The sequence below is a fragment of the Tiliqua scincoides genome, chromosome 7 (genome assembly GCF_035046505.1).
Source record: "Tiliqua scincoides isolate rTilSci1 chromosome 7, rTilSci1.hap2, whole genome shotgun sequence".
In the NCBI taxonomy this organism is placed as follows: domain Eukaryota; kingdom Metazoa; phylum Chordata; class Lepidosauria; order Squamata; family Scincidae; genus Tiliqua; species Tiliqua scincoides.
In genome coordinates, this window is record NC_089827.1 from 9,742,085 (window position 1) to 9,754,416 (window position 12,332).

A 12,332-nucleotide genomic window follows, 5' to 3' on the forward strand; every position below is an offset into this window, starting at 1 on the left:
TTGCACCCTAAGTAAATTAAAAGTTTAGGGTAAGTTTAAAAAAATTATTTACAATAAAGAAGAACCCTCCTAGCCCTCCTAAGCAGTGGCTGATCTGTTTTTTTAAAAAATCCCCAAACATTGCAAAGGCTGCAATCCTATCCACACTTACCCAGGAGTAAGCCCCATTGACTATCATTGTTAAAAGCATATACCTAGTAGCTTGATAAAAGTTCAGATCTGTCACATTTCCCCAAATGCAGTCACATACCATGCAAGCATCATGTCTAATATATTGACAATAAAATACACACTGAAGTGAAATGAATGGGGGACTCATCTGAAATTGGCTCGCGATCCACCTAGTGGGTCCCGACCCACAGTGTGAGAAACACTGTTTTATACAATATCATTTGATAATTTGTAGTTTAATTAAAACATTGCGTATTTCATTATATTACGGGTGGAATACCTGTGGCTAGACGTGAAAGGAATTGTGGCACAGCTATGCAGGTAAAAGCTTTGGAAGCCTGAAAAGGTATTCTTTTCGTCATTCTGTCACTCTGACTTTAGTGACATTCACGAGTGACATAGGCTTTAGAATCTATTCCCCATAGCTCAGACATCATTTCTTCCTATATAATGTTATTTTCTGTTATTAGTATTACGAATCTCACCAGACAGTGTAGTGGCTCCAACATCCCTTAACACCCAGGCAATTGGTTTGACATAGTATAATTTAGTCTTCAGAAAATTTTCTCAGTGAGAAATAAAATGCTTACACCTTGGGAGCCACAAGAGCTCCAAATGTTTAATTAAAAACTGAATTCTTATACTTTTCTCTGGTATTTATTTATTAAAGATTTTCTGCCTGTAGATGCAGTAGAAACTAGTTACAACAAAGTCCCATTGAAAGCAATGGAATAGGCCAGGGGTGTCAAGCATAAGACCCGTGGGCTGGATACGGCTCTCAGAAGCTCTTTATCTGGCCCCCATGATAATTGGACTCTCCCAGCACCAACATCAGTTGCTCTCGGCTTCTGAGCTGCAAAGTGACACATCAGCAGAAGCGGCCCTGTTGAAAGGGCAGTGCTGGGAGAGCCCAATTATAATGTGGGCCACCCTTTCAGCAGCGCAACTTTTACCCAAAGGGTCACATCAATTTCATGTGGCATTCAAACCGCTAGAACTGAATCAATTCTAGGGGGGACATGATTGAGACATACAAAATTATGCAGGGGATGGACAGAGTGGATAGGGAGATGCCCTTTACACTCTCACATAACACCAGAACCAGGGAACATCCACTAAAATTGAGTGTTGGGAGAACAGACAAAAGAAAATATTTCTTTACTCAGCGTGTGGTTGGTCTGTGGAACTCCTTGCCACAGGATGTGGTGATGGCATCTAGCCTGGATGCCTTGAAAAGGGGATTGGACAAGTTTCTGGAGGAAAAATCCATTATGGGGTACAAGCCATGATGTGTATGCGCAACCTCCTGTTTTTAGAAATGGGCTATGTCGGAATGCCAGATGCAAGGGAAGGCACCAGGATGAGGTCTCTTGTTATCTGGTGTGCTCCCTGGGGCATTTGGTGGGCTGCTGTGAGATACAGGAAGCTGGACTAGATGGGCCTATGGCCTGATCCAGTGGGGCTGTTCCTATGTTCTTAAACTACAATTCCCAGGAGGCCTTGCAGGTCTTCTTGTTATCTGGTGTGCTCCCTGGGGCATTTGGTGGGCCACTGTGAGATACAGGAAGCTGGACTAGATGGGCTTATGGCCTGATCCAGTGGGGCTGTTCTTATGTAACATCTATGCTGCAAAACTTTGTTTTCTGTTGAAATCATCTGATACGTTCTCCCGGTGTTCTTTCAGGGGCCCGTGGTGTCTCAGCCAGCGTGGTACAAGAGACGACAACTGATGGCTGTTGAAAATAAAAAAATGAATGACTCCTATCCACCACTGAAGATATCCAATGGGACTCACACATGCATCCTTTTTTACGCCACTAACGTCACCCTCACAGTCAACACGACAGTTCTCATTGATCTAACCAATTTGACCTTTGTGTCTCAACTTGTGAATACCAACTTATCTGACTGCCAAAATACCACCAATGCAATGTGAGTCAGATGCAGTTTCAAATACAAACCGGGAGTGCCCCTCAGAAGCTTCAGAAGAACTTGAAGGCACTTCTGGTTGACTTCAGGAGGTTCGGTGAAGCCCTCAAGACGCAGGTTGGGACCTGCGTTAAGTCAAATCCACGGGTCCTGAAACTGCAGATAAGGAGGGCCAACCTATATGTGTCTTGTGTTCCCTCCATGCTCTTCTTTACTATGCCTTCATTGTCTTTGTACATCTTGCCTTTTCTTTTTCCCCACAATTAACATTTCAGAAGAATGTCATTGTAAGATCTCCTTACAGGCAATTCGAACCAACACTTGAATTTAAGTGAGCTGTAAATATCTATATAGAGCAAGATCTCCTACATGGAATATTTCTCTTTTTTGTTTGCCAACACAATGAGAAATCTTCTTGAAAATGACAGTCATGATCATTTGTTGCCTTCGCTGTTGTCATTTCTTTGTATTTATCTCTCAGCTTCTATAATTAAATTTGTTTCCTGTTTAAGAAATTCAAAGTTTTCAATATGAAAAGGACACGGAGTAACATTGCCTTCCTTTTTTTTATTGTTAGATTGTCATTAAAATATACCAACCCAGTGAGCAGTATCAAGGACCTGGAAATAAGGTATTTTTATAAATCACTTCCCTGCGTTATAGGGAGTGGCTATCAAATTATCAAATGCCAAATATTCAGTCTTTTTTAAAAGGGGTAGAAGATACTGACCAAGAGCCAAAGAAACTGGTCCCATGAACCCAAAGGAGCTTTAGCTAGGCTTTCTTTAAGAGTACCTCATTGGGCCATGTAGCAAGCAGCTTTTGAAATGGAGGGGATTTTTCAAGAACAGTTTGTGGTCTGATCTTGGAAGCTAAGCAGGGTCAGGCCTGGTTGGTACTTGGATGGGAGACCGCCTGGGAATACCGGGTGCTGCAGGCTTATACCATAGTCTTTCGAGACTGAAGGTTGCCAATTATTTTTGTGGTCTGGTATTGGGTAGCCCAATCCTCTGCTTCCCAGTGCCCAGGACTGCAGCGGCACCTAAATGGTGACTGCCGCATCCAATGGGGCCAGGGAAGCAGCTGCAGGTCTGCAGTGGCCAGGCGGCCCAATGGGTCTCCTCGGATCTGTGTCCACTATTGAGCGGAAGCAGGTTTGAGGAGACCCATGATGGGTTTCCTGGCTTGGGAGGGTTGGGATATGGCAGTAGAGCCTGCGGCCACCTCCACCCCCTCCCCGGCCCACTCCTCTACCACGCCCTCCCCCTGCCCAGTTCTGCGCCCTTCCCCTTGCTCCCTAACACCCACCAGCTGGCGGTACAACTTACCACCAGGAGCCCTCCCCTTGCCTAGGCTGATCCTCAGACAGCCCCCATCCCGCATTGGAAGTTGGGCAGGCCAGCTGGCCTCCCTGTTCCAGCATGGGTTAGAATTTGGCTGTTAGTCATATCATTCCTCTTGCCCAGGCTGAGTCACAGACAGCCCCAACCCCGTGTTGAATGTGGGGCAAGCCAGCTGGCCTCCCTATCAGCTTGGGTTAGGATTGGACTGTTAGTCATATCATTTCACATTATAATATATGTGTTAAGAATTAATGTACAAGTGCCCCCCCATATCAGTGGGGGTTCCGTTAACCCCTCCCCATGGATACAGAAACCGCAGGTATGGGGAAACTTTATATAAATAACGCCCCTCCCTGCATACTCATAGCCCAGATTTTTATTTCAGGCTGCAATCCTATAGACACTTCCTGGGAGTAAGCTCCACAGAGCACAGCGGGACTTACTTCTGAGTAGTCATGCCTATGATAGCTCTGTAAGGAAGTGAATCAGCAAGTAAAAGCCCAGTCCTAAGCATGTGTATTCATAAGTAAGTCCCATCATAGTCAGGGGAGCTTACTCCCAGGTAAATGTGGATAGGATTGCAGCCTACGTATCAAAATCACATCTTGAAGTACCATAGCACATGAAAACCATTTGGGAAGGTCTCTTTAACCACCGCCAAGCCCAAAATCGGCAGTTTCAAAGAGAGATCAAATGGAATCCTTATCTGATCTGTCACTTATTACTTCCTGAGCAGAGATGCCACCACTTTTCCCCACTCTTTTTGACTCAAAACGCTTTGTATTTCCTTTCTCTCTCTAGATTTATGATGAGCAACAAGTTCTATGAAGGCTCTGCAAGGAACTGGTTCACTTTAGACCATGTTTGGATTCTGCAAGACGAGAGAAACATCTCCAAATTTAATGTCTCTAAAATATCTAGTCCTGTGGAGTATTCATTTCATTGCCAGCTGGTGGGAACCAGCAGACTCTACGGTGCAACTCTGATTCCAGACAGCCATGAAGCGAAGAGCTGGGACATTGTCATTTCTGAGTTCCAAGTGAGTACACCATTCATCGCCATTTCTAAAGCAATTCTAAAAACGATTACTTGCAATAGGAATTGGACAAAAACATAAATTGAACATCACCTCTATTTTTTTATTTCTTCAACCCTAAGAGAAAGCTAAAGAAAACTGTTATATCCACTGCAAGACCACCATCCCCCTCCCAAGAAGTTATTCAGTTATTGGAGGAAAGGGGGCAGGAAGAGTAAGGACAAAAGAAGAATAGTAAGAACATAGAAGAACAGTGAGATAGAGATACTGGAGAGTCATCAACAGAATACAGGCTAAGTGTTAGCTGGGGTATGGGGAATGTGGGGCACGTACATACTCCTGATGGATATCAGTGGGGGGGGTGAGGAAGACAAATAACAAAGTGGGAGCCATCTGAAGCAATAAGAATTGAACATAGAGGCAGCAAAGTGGACCAGATTGAGTTATAGGAATGCATCATAAGAACATAAGAAGAACCCCGCTGGATCAAGCCAAAGACTTAACTAGTCCAGCTTCCTGTATCTCACAGTGACCTACGAGATGTCTCAGGAAGCACACAAGACCATAAGAGACTTACATCCTGGTGCCCTCCCTTGCATCTGGCATTCTGAGGTAGCCTACTTCTAAACACAGCATCTCCTAGTTCTTCCAATCACTTTTTTCACCCAGATAAGACATTTTGACTATGATGTTTGTGTTCAATGGGATTTACTCCCAGGAAAGTGCATATAGAATCGCAGCATTTTCTCTTGGACTACAGCAGGGTTTTTCAAACTGTGGGTTGTAACCCACTTTGTGGGTCATGACCCAATATCTGATGGGTCCTGGATGGGTCCTGGATTGCAGGCTTCAGGAAGACTCTGCGGGTCTCCAGAAGCAACCAGAAAGTCACTTCTGGAGACCCACAGAGTCTTCCTGAGGCCTGCAGAGGCCTGGTGCAGCCTCCGTCTGAAGGGCTTCCAATGTGGAGCCAACCAAACATAAGAGTGGGTAGAAGGTCCAATCCAGGACCCATCAGATATTGGGTCATGACCCACAAAGTGGGTTACAAACCACAGTTTGAAAAACCCTTGAAAAAGAATATCTGGTGTGCTCCCTGGGGCATTTGGTGGGCCGTTGTGAGATACAGGAAGCTGGACTAGATGGGCCTATGGCCTGATCCAGTGGGGCTGTTCTTATGTTCTTAGAGTGGGTAGAAGGCCCAATCCAAAACCAGAAAGTCACTTCTGATTTACTTCTGGGTTTGTGAAAGTGATTTGCGGTTGCTTCCAGAGGCCTGCGGAGGCCCAGTGCTTGAGAAGAAGGTGGGTCACTGTGCCCTCCACCACAGAACATGTGGGTCACGTCCAGGGGAAGTTGGAGAACCTCTGAACTGTGGTATACTTTAAAAAAAAATACTGGAACAGATATAAACACGCATGCATGCTTAACAGATTGTGTTCCATGACTTTTGGGACTCATTTACTACAAATAGATATTTTTTTCCTGTACCCATAAATATCTGTGTCTAACAAATACGTACTTCAAACATCTGATGAAGTGAGCTCTTATCCATGACCGTCTGTACCACAAAACATTTGATAGTATTTAGGGTATGAAAAATGATTCTCTGTGAGTTTGGCTACAAAGGATTCTTTGTGGGTGTTGCTACTCTCTCAAATTGGTCTAATCCTGGGGTGTCAAACATAAGGCCCTGGGGGGGTGGTGGATGCAGCCCATGGAAGCTCTTTATCCAGTCCTCGGGCTGTCTCAGCACCACCATCAGTTGTTCTCAGCCATTGCGCTGTGCTGAGGTGTCACTGGTAAAAGGGTGGACCACTTGATAATTGGGCTCTCCCATATGTTGAAAATATGATCAAGATTTGTGTGTTTTCTCTTCTGTCACTTGGAGTTGATGAGTTCCAAAGTGAGAAAAAAGGGCTTATTTCTGGTTATGACTTGCATAATGTCATCACTTCCTGCTTAATGACATAACTTCTGGCCCTCAGCAGGCATCACAAATGCTATCTCGGCCCACTGTATGAAACAAATCTGACATTCCTCTAACCCAGGGGTCTCCAAACCCTAGCCTGGGGGCCAGATGTGGCCTGCAGTGAGCCTCTAACTGGCACGTGGCCAGCCTCTGATCTCCTGAGAGCCTCTGGCCCAGTTGTCCACACACAACCAGAGTTGTGCTTGTGGGGTGGGGGAATGGGAGTCCATTTAAGTGTGTGCTTTATTTCTTGGGCTGTGTTTGTGCTTGGAGAAGTCCTGAACATTTGAGCCCATTCTTTTATTCATTCATCTAAGTTCCATCTCTAATGTATTTATTTGAATTTTATATTTAATTGTTTTTTATGGACCGTGACACTGTGCCAGATATTTTATTTGGCCCTTCGGTCTAAAAGTTTAGAGACCCCTGCTCTAATCCATTATTTCTGCACTGTTTTGTCAAATAACGAGGAATGTTAAGAATGTGGTTATTAGCTTATTTTAATTATTCATACTATACTATACCATACCATTAGCCCCTTAGGGAGATTCTCCTATCTGCAGAATGTCTTTTGTATTCGGTCTTTATGCAAGATCAAGCAATTAGGAAAATTTACTCAAGATGCACTGTAAACAAAATGTCCATTAATTTGAAACGTATGATGAATCAAATACCGAGAGAATGTGGGCCAAATAGAAGAGGCAGAATCTTTGTCTAAAAACCTTAAAAAATCTTGTGTGAGAGACAGCAAAAAAAGAGAATGCTATTTTCTCTATATTTATAGCCTTGCTAGCAGTAGGTTGCACGGAGTGAGGAATATAACACTCTTAACACTGCTGGAATATAACCACTACTACCTCCCCAGCAGTGACAAGACATCAGGAGGACTATAGCAGAATTCAAAAATCACAGTAAGTACTTTTAAGGCTAGACAAGGGAGTGGTATGCAATCACACCTACCAAAGTTTCAGCAGAGGCAATGCAGTCTGATATTTTTTTTTAAGATCAAAAGTACCACCCTGTCAACAAAGCCTTTCTGCCTTCAGCAGTTTCAGTCCTCCCCAGATAAAGTGCTTTTAGAAACATCACACTTTCATTATACACTTCAGGTTCTTTTTGCACGAAGGAGGTACCCGTCCGTATTATTTCATAGACAGTCACTGCTCGGTGGGAACCAAAATGACATTATAGATCATCAGCTGTCTGCAGTCAGTCATTCAGACCAGAGCATCTGTGCGCATGGATGTGACTCCTTTTGCCTGATGCCTGAAGAGAAGCAAAGTGATGAAATGCCTTGGCAAATATACCCACAGCCTAAACACACCGACTCGTGCTCTCTGACCAGATTTTTCACAATACTGTTTGAGTTAAATAAAAAAATACATATCAGAAATGGGATGGCCACACAGGTGGGAAACTCTGGGCCCAGCTGGGTTTAGGGGCTCTGCACCCCTTCCCCAACTCATTGGCAAAGTGTATTTTCCGGCCTTACCCAGCATTCTAGCCACTTTAATTTGGTTTGTTAAATTTATCTGTAGTTGTATTTATACTTTGAGCAGGCAGGACTTACAACTATTCGTATGACTCCAGCAGAGAGAAAAATCCAGTTCACTTGCACTGCTCCTACTGCCTGATCTGGGCTTTCTCCTTGTAGGATGGTGCAAGAGCCTACTTGGCTACCTCACTCATAGTCTCTGGTAGTGGTGGAGAAGGAGAATGAGTAATGGAGGCCACCATGGCAAGAAAAAGTTGAATTGTGCTGGGAGAACTGACTCAGTCTACTCCCTTGAGCCACTGCTGTCCATGTTTTTCAGCCAGGCCCGCTGTGAGACACAAGCCAAGTGTTGGTTCATGTGCAACCAAACTTGGAACAGCTGATATAAGAGAAGCCAGGTTTGGAGAGGTGCGTGTAAGTGGAGGTGTAAATAGGGTTGAACCTGAGAGCACCTGCCCTGGGTGCTGTGCCAGGGGGGGGCACAATTTTTCTCTGCCAGCGCCTCCTTCTCTGTGACATATCCTATCCCCCCTCTTCTAGAAGGCAGATGCAGGGCAGCCTGGATTTGTGCCAGCTATAGAGCTAGCAAGGATCCAAGTAGCCCCATAGGATATAATAATAATAATAATAATAATAATAATAATAATAATAATAATAATAATAATAATAATAATAATAATAATAATAATAGGTATTTATATACCGCCTTTCTTGGTCTTTATTCAAGACTTTATTCAAGGTGGTTTACATAGGCAGGCTTTATTTAAATCCCTTATTAAATAGGGATTTTTCAATTTTGAAAGAAGGTTCTTTCTTTCAAGAACCACTACATTCAGATGTTTCATTCCGATCTGGCTTCACATCCTGGCCTCCATCCTCCCATGCTCAGAGCAGATGGAACAGCTCGGCTTCAGTTTGTCAGCTGCTTCAAGGTCGCAAGGTGCCGGTGGCCTCAAACTGGCGACCTTGTGGATGTTATCTTCAGGCAGACGGAGGCTCTACCCTCTAGACCAGACCTCCTGCCCAATCTGGATCTGCTGGGGCTTTCCCTGAAGTTAAGGAGTGAGGGTCCCATTACCTTGAGGAGACCTCTAGCAGCCACAATTCCCATGCTAGATGCAGTGGAGGCTGAACCACAGCACCAGAATTGTTTAGGACTGGGCTGTTGATATTGTAAATTTTGTATTTTTTTAGCAATTTTTTTAAAAAAGAGACCACAATTCAGAGTCGCCCCTGGGCCAACCAAGTCCCTTGCGCCAGCCCGGAGGTGTCACAAATGTGCCATAAGGTACTTTCGCATAATTTCAGGAGTCATGGCTGTGTGTTGGCCTCTGGAGGCCAACCCCAGCACTGTTGCGCAGGTGGAATGGTAAGTACATACCTGCTGAGTCAGGCTTGCACAGGGGTGTGGGCAGGTGGCTGTGGGTGGGGGGAAGGCAAAATGGGGATGTTCTGAGGCAGGGGGAGGGCAGGCAGTGGGCAGGCTGGGCTCAGGAGGAGGGAAGGGCCAGATCCAGCACTTAGGCTCAATCCCAACCCCATTCCCAGGAAACCCAGCGCAGGGCCTGGCTCCTCGGATCTGCGCCACCTCTTTAGGTGGCACAGATCTGAATAGCCCCATTGGAGCTGCTGTTGTATTACCTGGGGTAATGGAAATCAATTCCCCTTCCCTCGGGCAGAGCTGCAGCCAGCCCCAACTCTGTGCTGGATACGGGGCAGGTCAGCTGGCCTGTCTGTTCCAGTGCAGGTTAGGATTGGGCTGTCAGTTCAGCTCTTCTGTTACCCTGCACTTGCCTGATCTTGTCTGATCTCGGAAGCTAAGCAGGGTCAGGCCTGGTTAGTACTTGGATGGGAGACCGCCTGTGAATACTGGGTTCTGTAGGCTTCTGCCATAGTCTTTCGAGACTGAAGGTTGCCAACCATTTTTTTTCAGCTCTTCATACATAATGCTGCTGAATGTGATTGATGCTAATATAAAAAATTTAATTCCATACTAATGTCCTAGTATTTCAAGATAACTCACGGAATGCTCCCTTTTTCTGTTGGAGAGATGGCGCTCAGAGGTAGAACCCAAACTTTGCTGTGTGGTATGGGTTGAAAACCCTGGATTTCCACAGGGTGTCTCTTCAGTGGATGGCCTCGGAAATAAATCATCTTGAAAACCTAGAAAGCTGAATTCCAAAAGATATATCGAATAACTGATCTAATTTTGGATGCTGCAGTGAAAGTTGCATAGAAGTGTTCAAGTGGAAAAGTCGGTGGGTCATAAACCTTACGTGTTCTCTAAGGTTCTAACCTTAAACCACCTCTGAAGTTTAACTTGTGTTTTTCCTCTGGTTAAACAAACAAGGATACTGGGTTAATGAACACGTTTGCTTGTGGAAGTCGGACATGAAGTACGGACTCTTGAACGCTCACTCGTCCCTTTTCTCTTTTGCAGATTCAAGCTTTCAGTACTGGAAATGACACATTTTCCTACGCCAGCGACTGCACGACCTTCTTCACCCCTGCCATTTGGATGGCTTTAGTGTCCTCATTCATTCTGTTATTGATCCTTACCTATGGAATCCACATGGTGGTGCATCTCACAACCAACAGTAGATTTGATGACCCCAAAAATGCTGCTCTTTCTGTACCTCAGACAGAATAGCCAACCCCTGCGAACTGGGCAAAGAGGCACTTTTTCTAGTGGTCCTCTTATATTTAGCAGGGAGGGGGAGAGTAACTGGCCCTCTTCACCCTAGCACTGGATCTTTTTTTAATGGCTGTTTGCCAGTGGTGTTCTGCATTTTTTTTAAGGTTGTGAGCCCTTTTGGGACAGGGAGTCATTTAGTTATTTGATTTTCTTATTCCTTGTGAATGTTTTTGTTGCAAATGGGCACCGGGGGCCCGCTGTATCTGCGAGGGATCCATATCTATTTTCACAGATAATCAAATTGAGGAGGGAGGGGCTGTCCGCAAACCCGAAGTGCCTCTCCGAAGACCTCCCAGGCAAAACTGGAAGGCACCTCTGGTTGTATCTGGGAGGTTCCATAAGGCCCTCCAGCCATGGGTTCAAATCTGTGATGATCCCAAGCCCACGGTTAAGGGGGGTCCTCTGTATATAAACCTTCTTCTTCTTCTTCTTCTTCTTCTTCTTCTTCTTCTTCTTCTTCTTCTTCTTCATCATCATCATCATCATCATCATCATCATCATCATCATCATCATCATTGTAATAGCTGCCATTATGCAGTTCAGATCACAGTGAGTTGTCCGTCAAGACTATCACAGAAAAAAAGCATAAGTAAAATGAAGAGGAGCTTAATGAAATGTTTAAACTATGGGCAATGGAATATTGTTTCAAAACAGGAGCAGCGGTGATTATGCTTCCAGCTGCTCCATCTTTTTTAATAGCTGACTGAATTAAGGTCCTGAGGCAAAGCTGATGCCACTCTCAGTTGTTGCCCAGCCATTAAGAAGACCACCAGTTAGTGCCAACAGCTGCATAATTGCTATTTGAAAAGGGTGACGATATCGAGTATCTTGGAGCAGGGTTTTGAAATAAAGGTCGATTGAGAAATTACAGACCATGTTTTCAACATCTCTCTCATTTTAAAAAAGTTTAATTTTCAAACACTGCAGTCAAGTCAAAGGGAGGGAATGTTATTTGGTTGGCAACCTTTAGTCTCAAAAGACTATGGTATAAGCCTACAGCACCCGGTATTCCCAAGCAGTCTCCCATCCAAGTACTAACCAGGCCTGACCCTGCTTAGCTTCCGGGATCAGACGAGATCAGGCATGTGCAGGGTAACAGTTGCTGTGGGAGGGAATGAACCCCTGGCATGAAACTGACAGGCCAGCCAAATCACTGCAAATCCTTACTGTCCACTTTGGTCTTGTTCATGCAACCTCTTTCTGTGAACGGATTCAGATGATTGGTTTCTCCATTTTGGGGGTGATTTGGGGGTAATGTTACTTTTTTCTGTAATGAAATCTATGTAGCGTGTGGCTTTACAAAAGACTTTCATGGGCATTCCATTTTAAAATCATGTCCCAAAGAATCGGTGACATTTTGGATAGGTGCTGTTCTCCTTGTGACTTGGGGAACTGCCTCCGAACAATGAATTTGTTGATTCCCTAGTGAACATTGTCACCAGCCTTGATTCAGTCAAGACATATTCCTGTGTTAGCTGGAGGCCTCAGGGTTATAAACCTAAGGTAGGGGTGTCATATAGTGGGCCAAATGGCATTCATGATGCCTGCTGAGGTCCAAAAGTGATGTCACACAGCAGAAAGTGATGTCATTAAGCAGGTCATGACCAGAAATGAGCACTTTTAAAAACGTAGGAACTCATTATTGCAAATGACGGACCAGAAAATATGCAAATCTTGATCATATTTTCAAG

At 44.6% G+C, this 12,332-nt stretch overlaps 1 protein-coding gene and 1 pseudogene across 1 annotated transcript; one reads left to right on the forward strand and one right to left on the reverse strand.

Annotated features, from left to right (window-relative positions):
• The first annotated feature begins 486 nt into the window (after positions 1-486).
• Positions 487-10,596, forward strand: LOC136657063 (V-type proton ATPase subunit S1-like). The gene is made up of 5 exons (XM_066633660.1): positions 487-492; positions 1,856-2,103; positions 2,678-2,731; positions 4,245-4,482; positions 10,387-10,596. The coding sequence occupies exons 1-5, from the start codon at positions 487-489 to the stop codon at positions 10,594-10,596; spliced, it is 756 nt and encodes a 251-aa protein (XP_066489757.1).
• A 1,035-nt stretch (positions 10,597-11,631) lies between these two features.
• Positions 11,632-11,751, reverse strand: LOC136658080 (5S ribosomal RNA; annotated as a pseudogene).
• Positions 11,752-12,332: the final 581 nt, after the last annotated feature.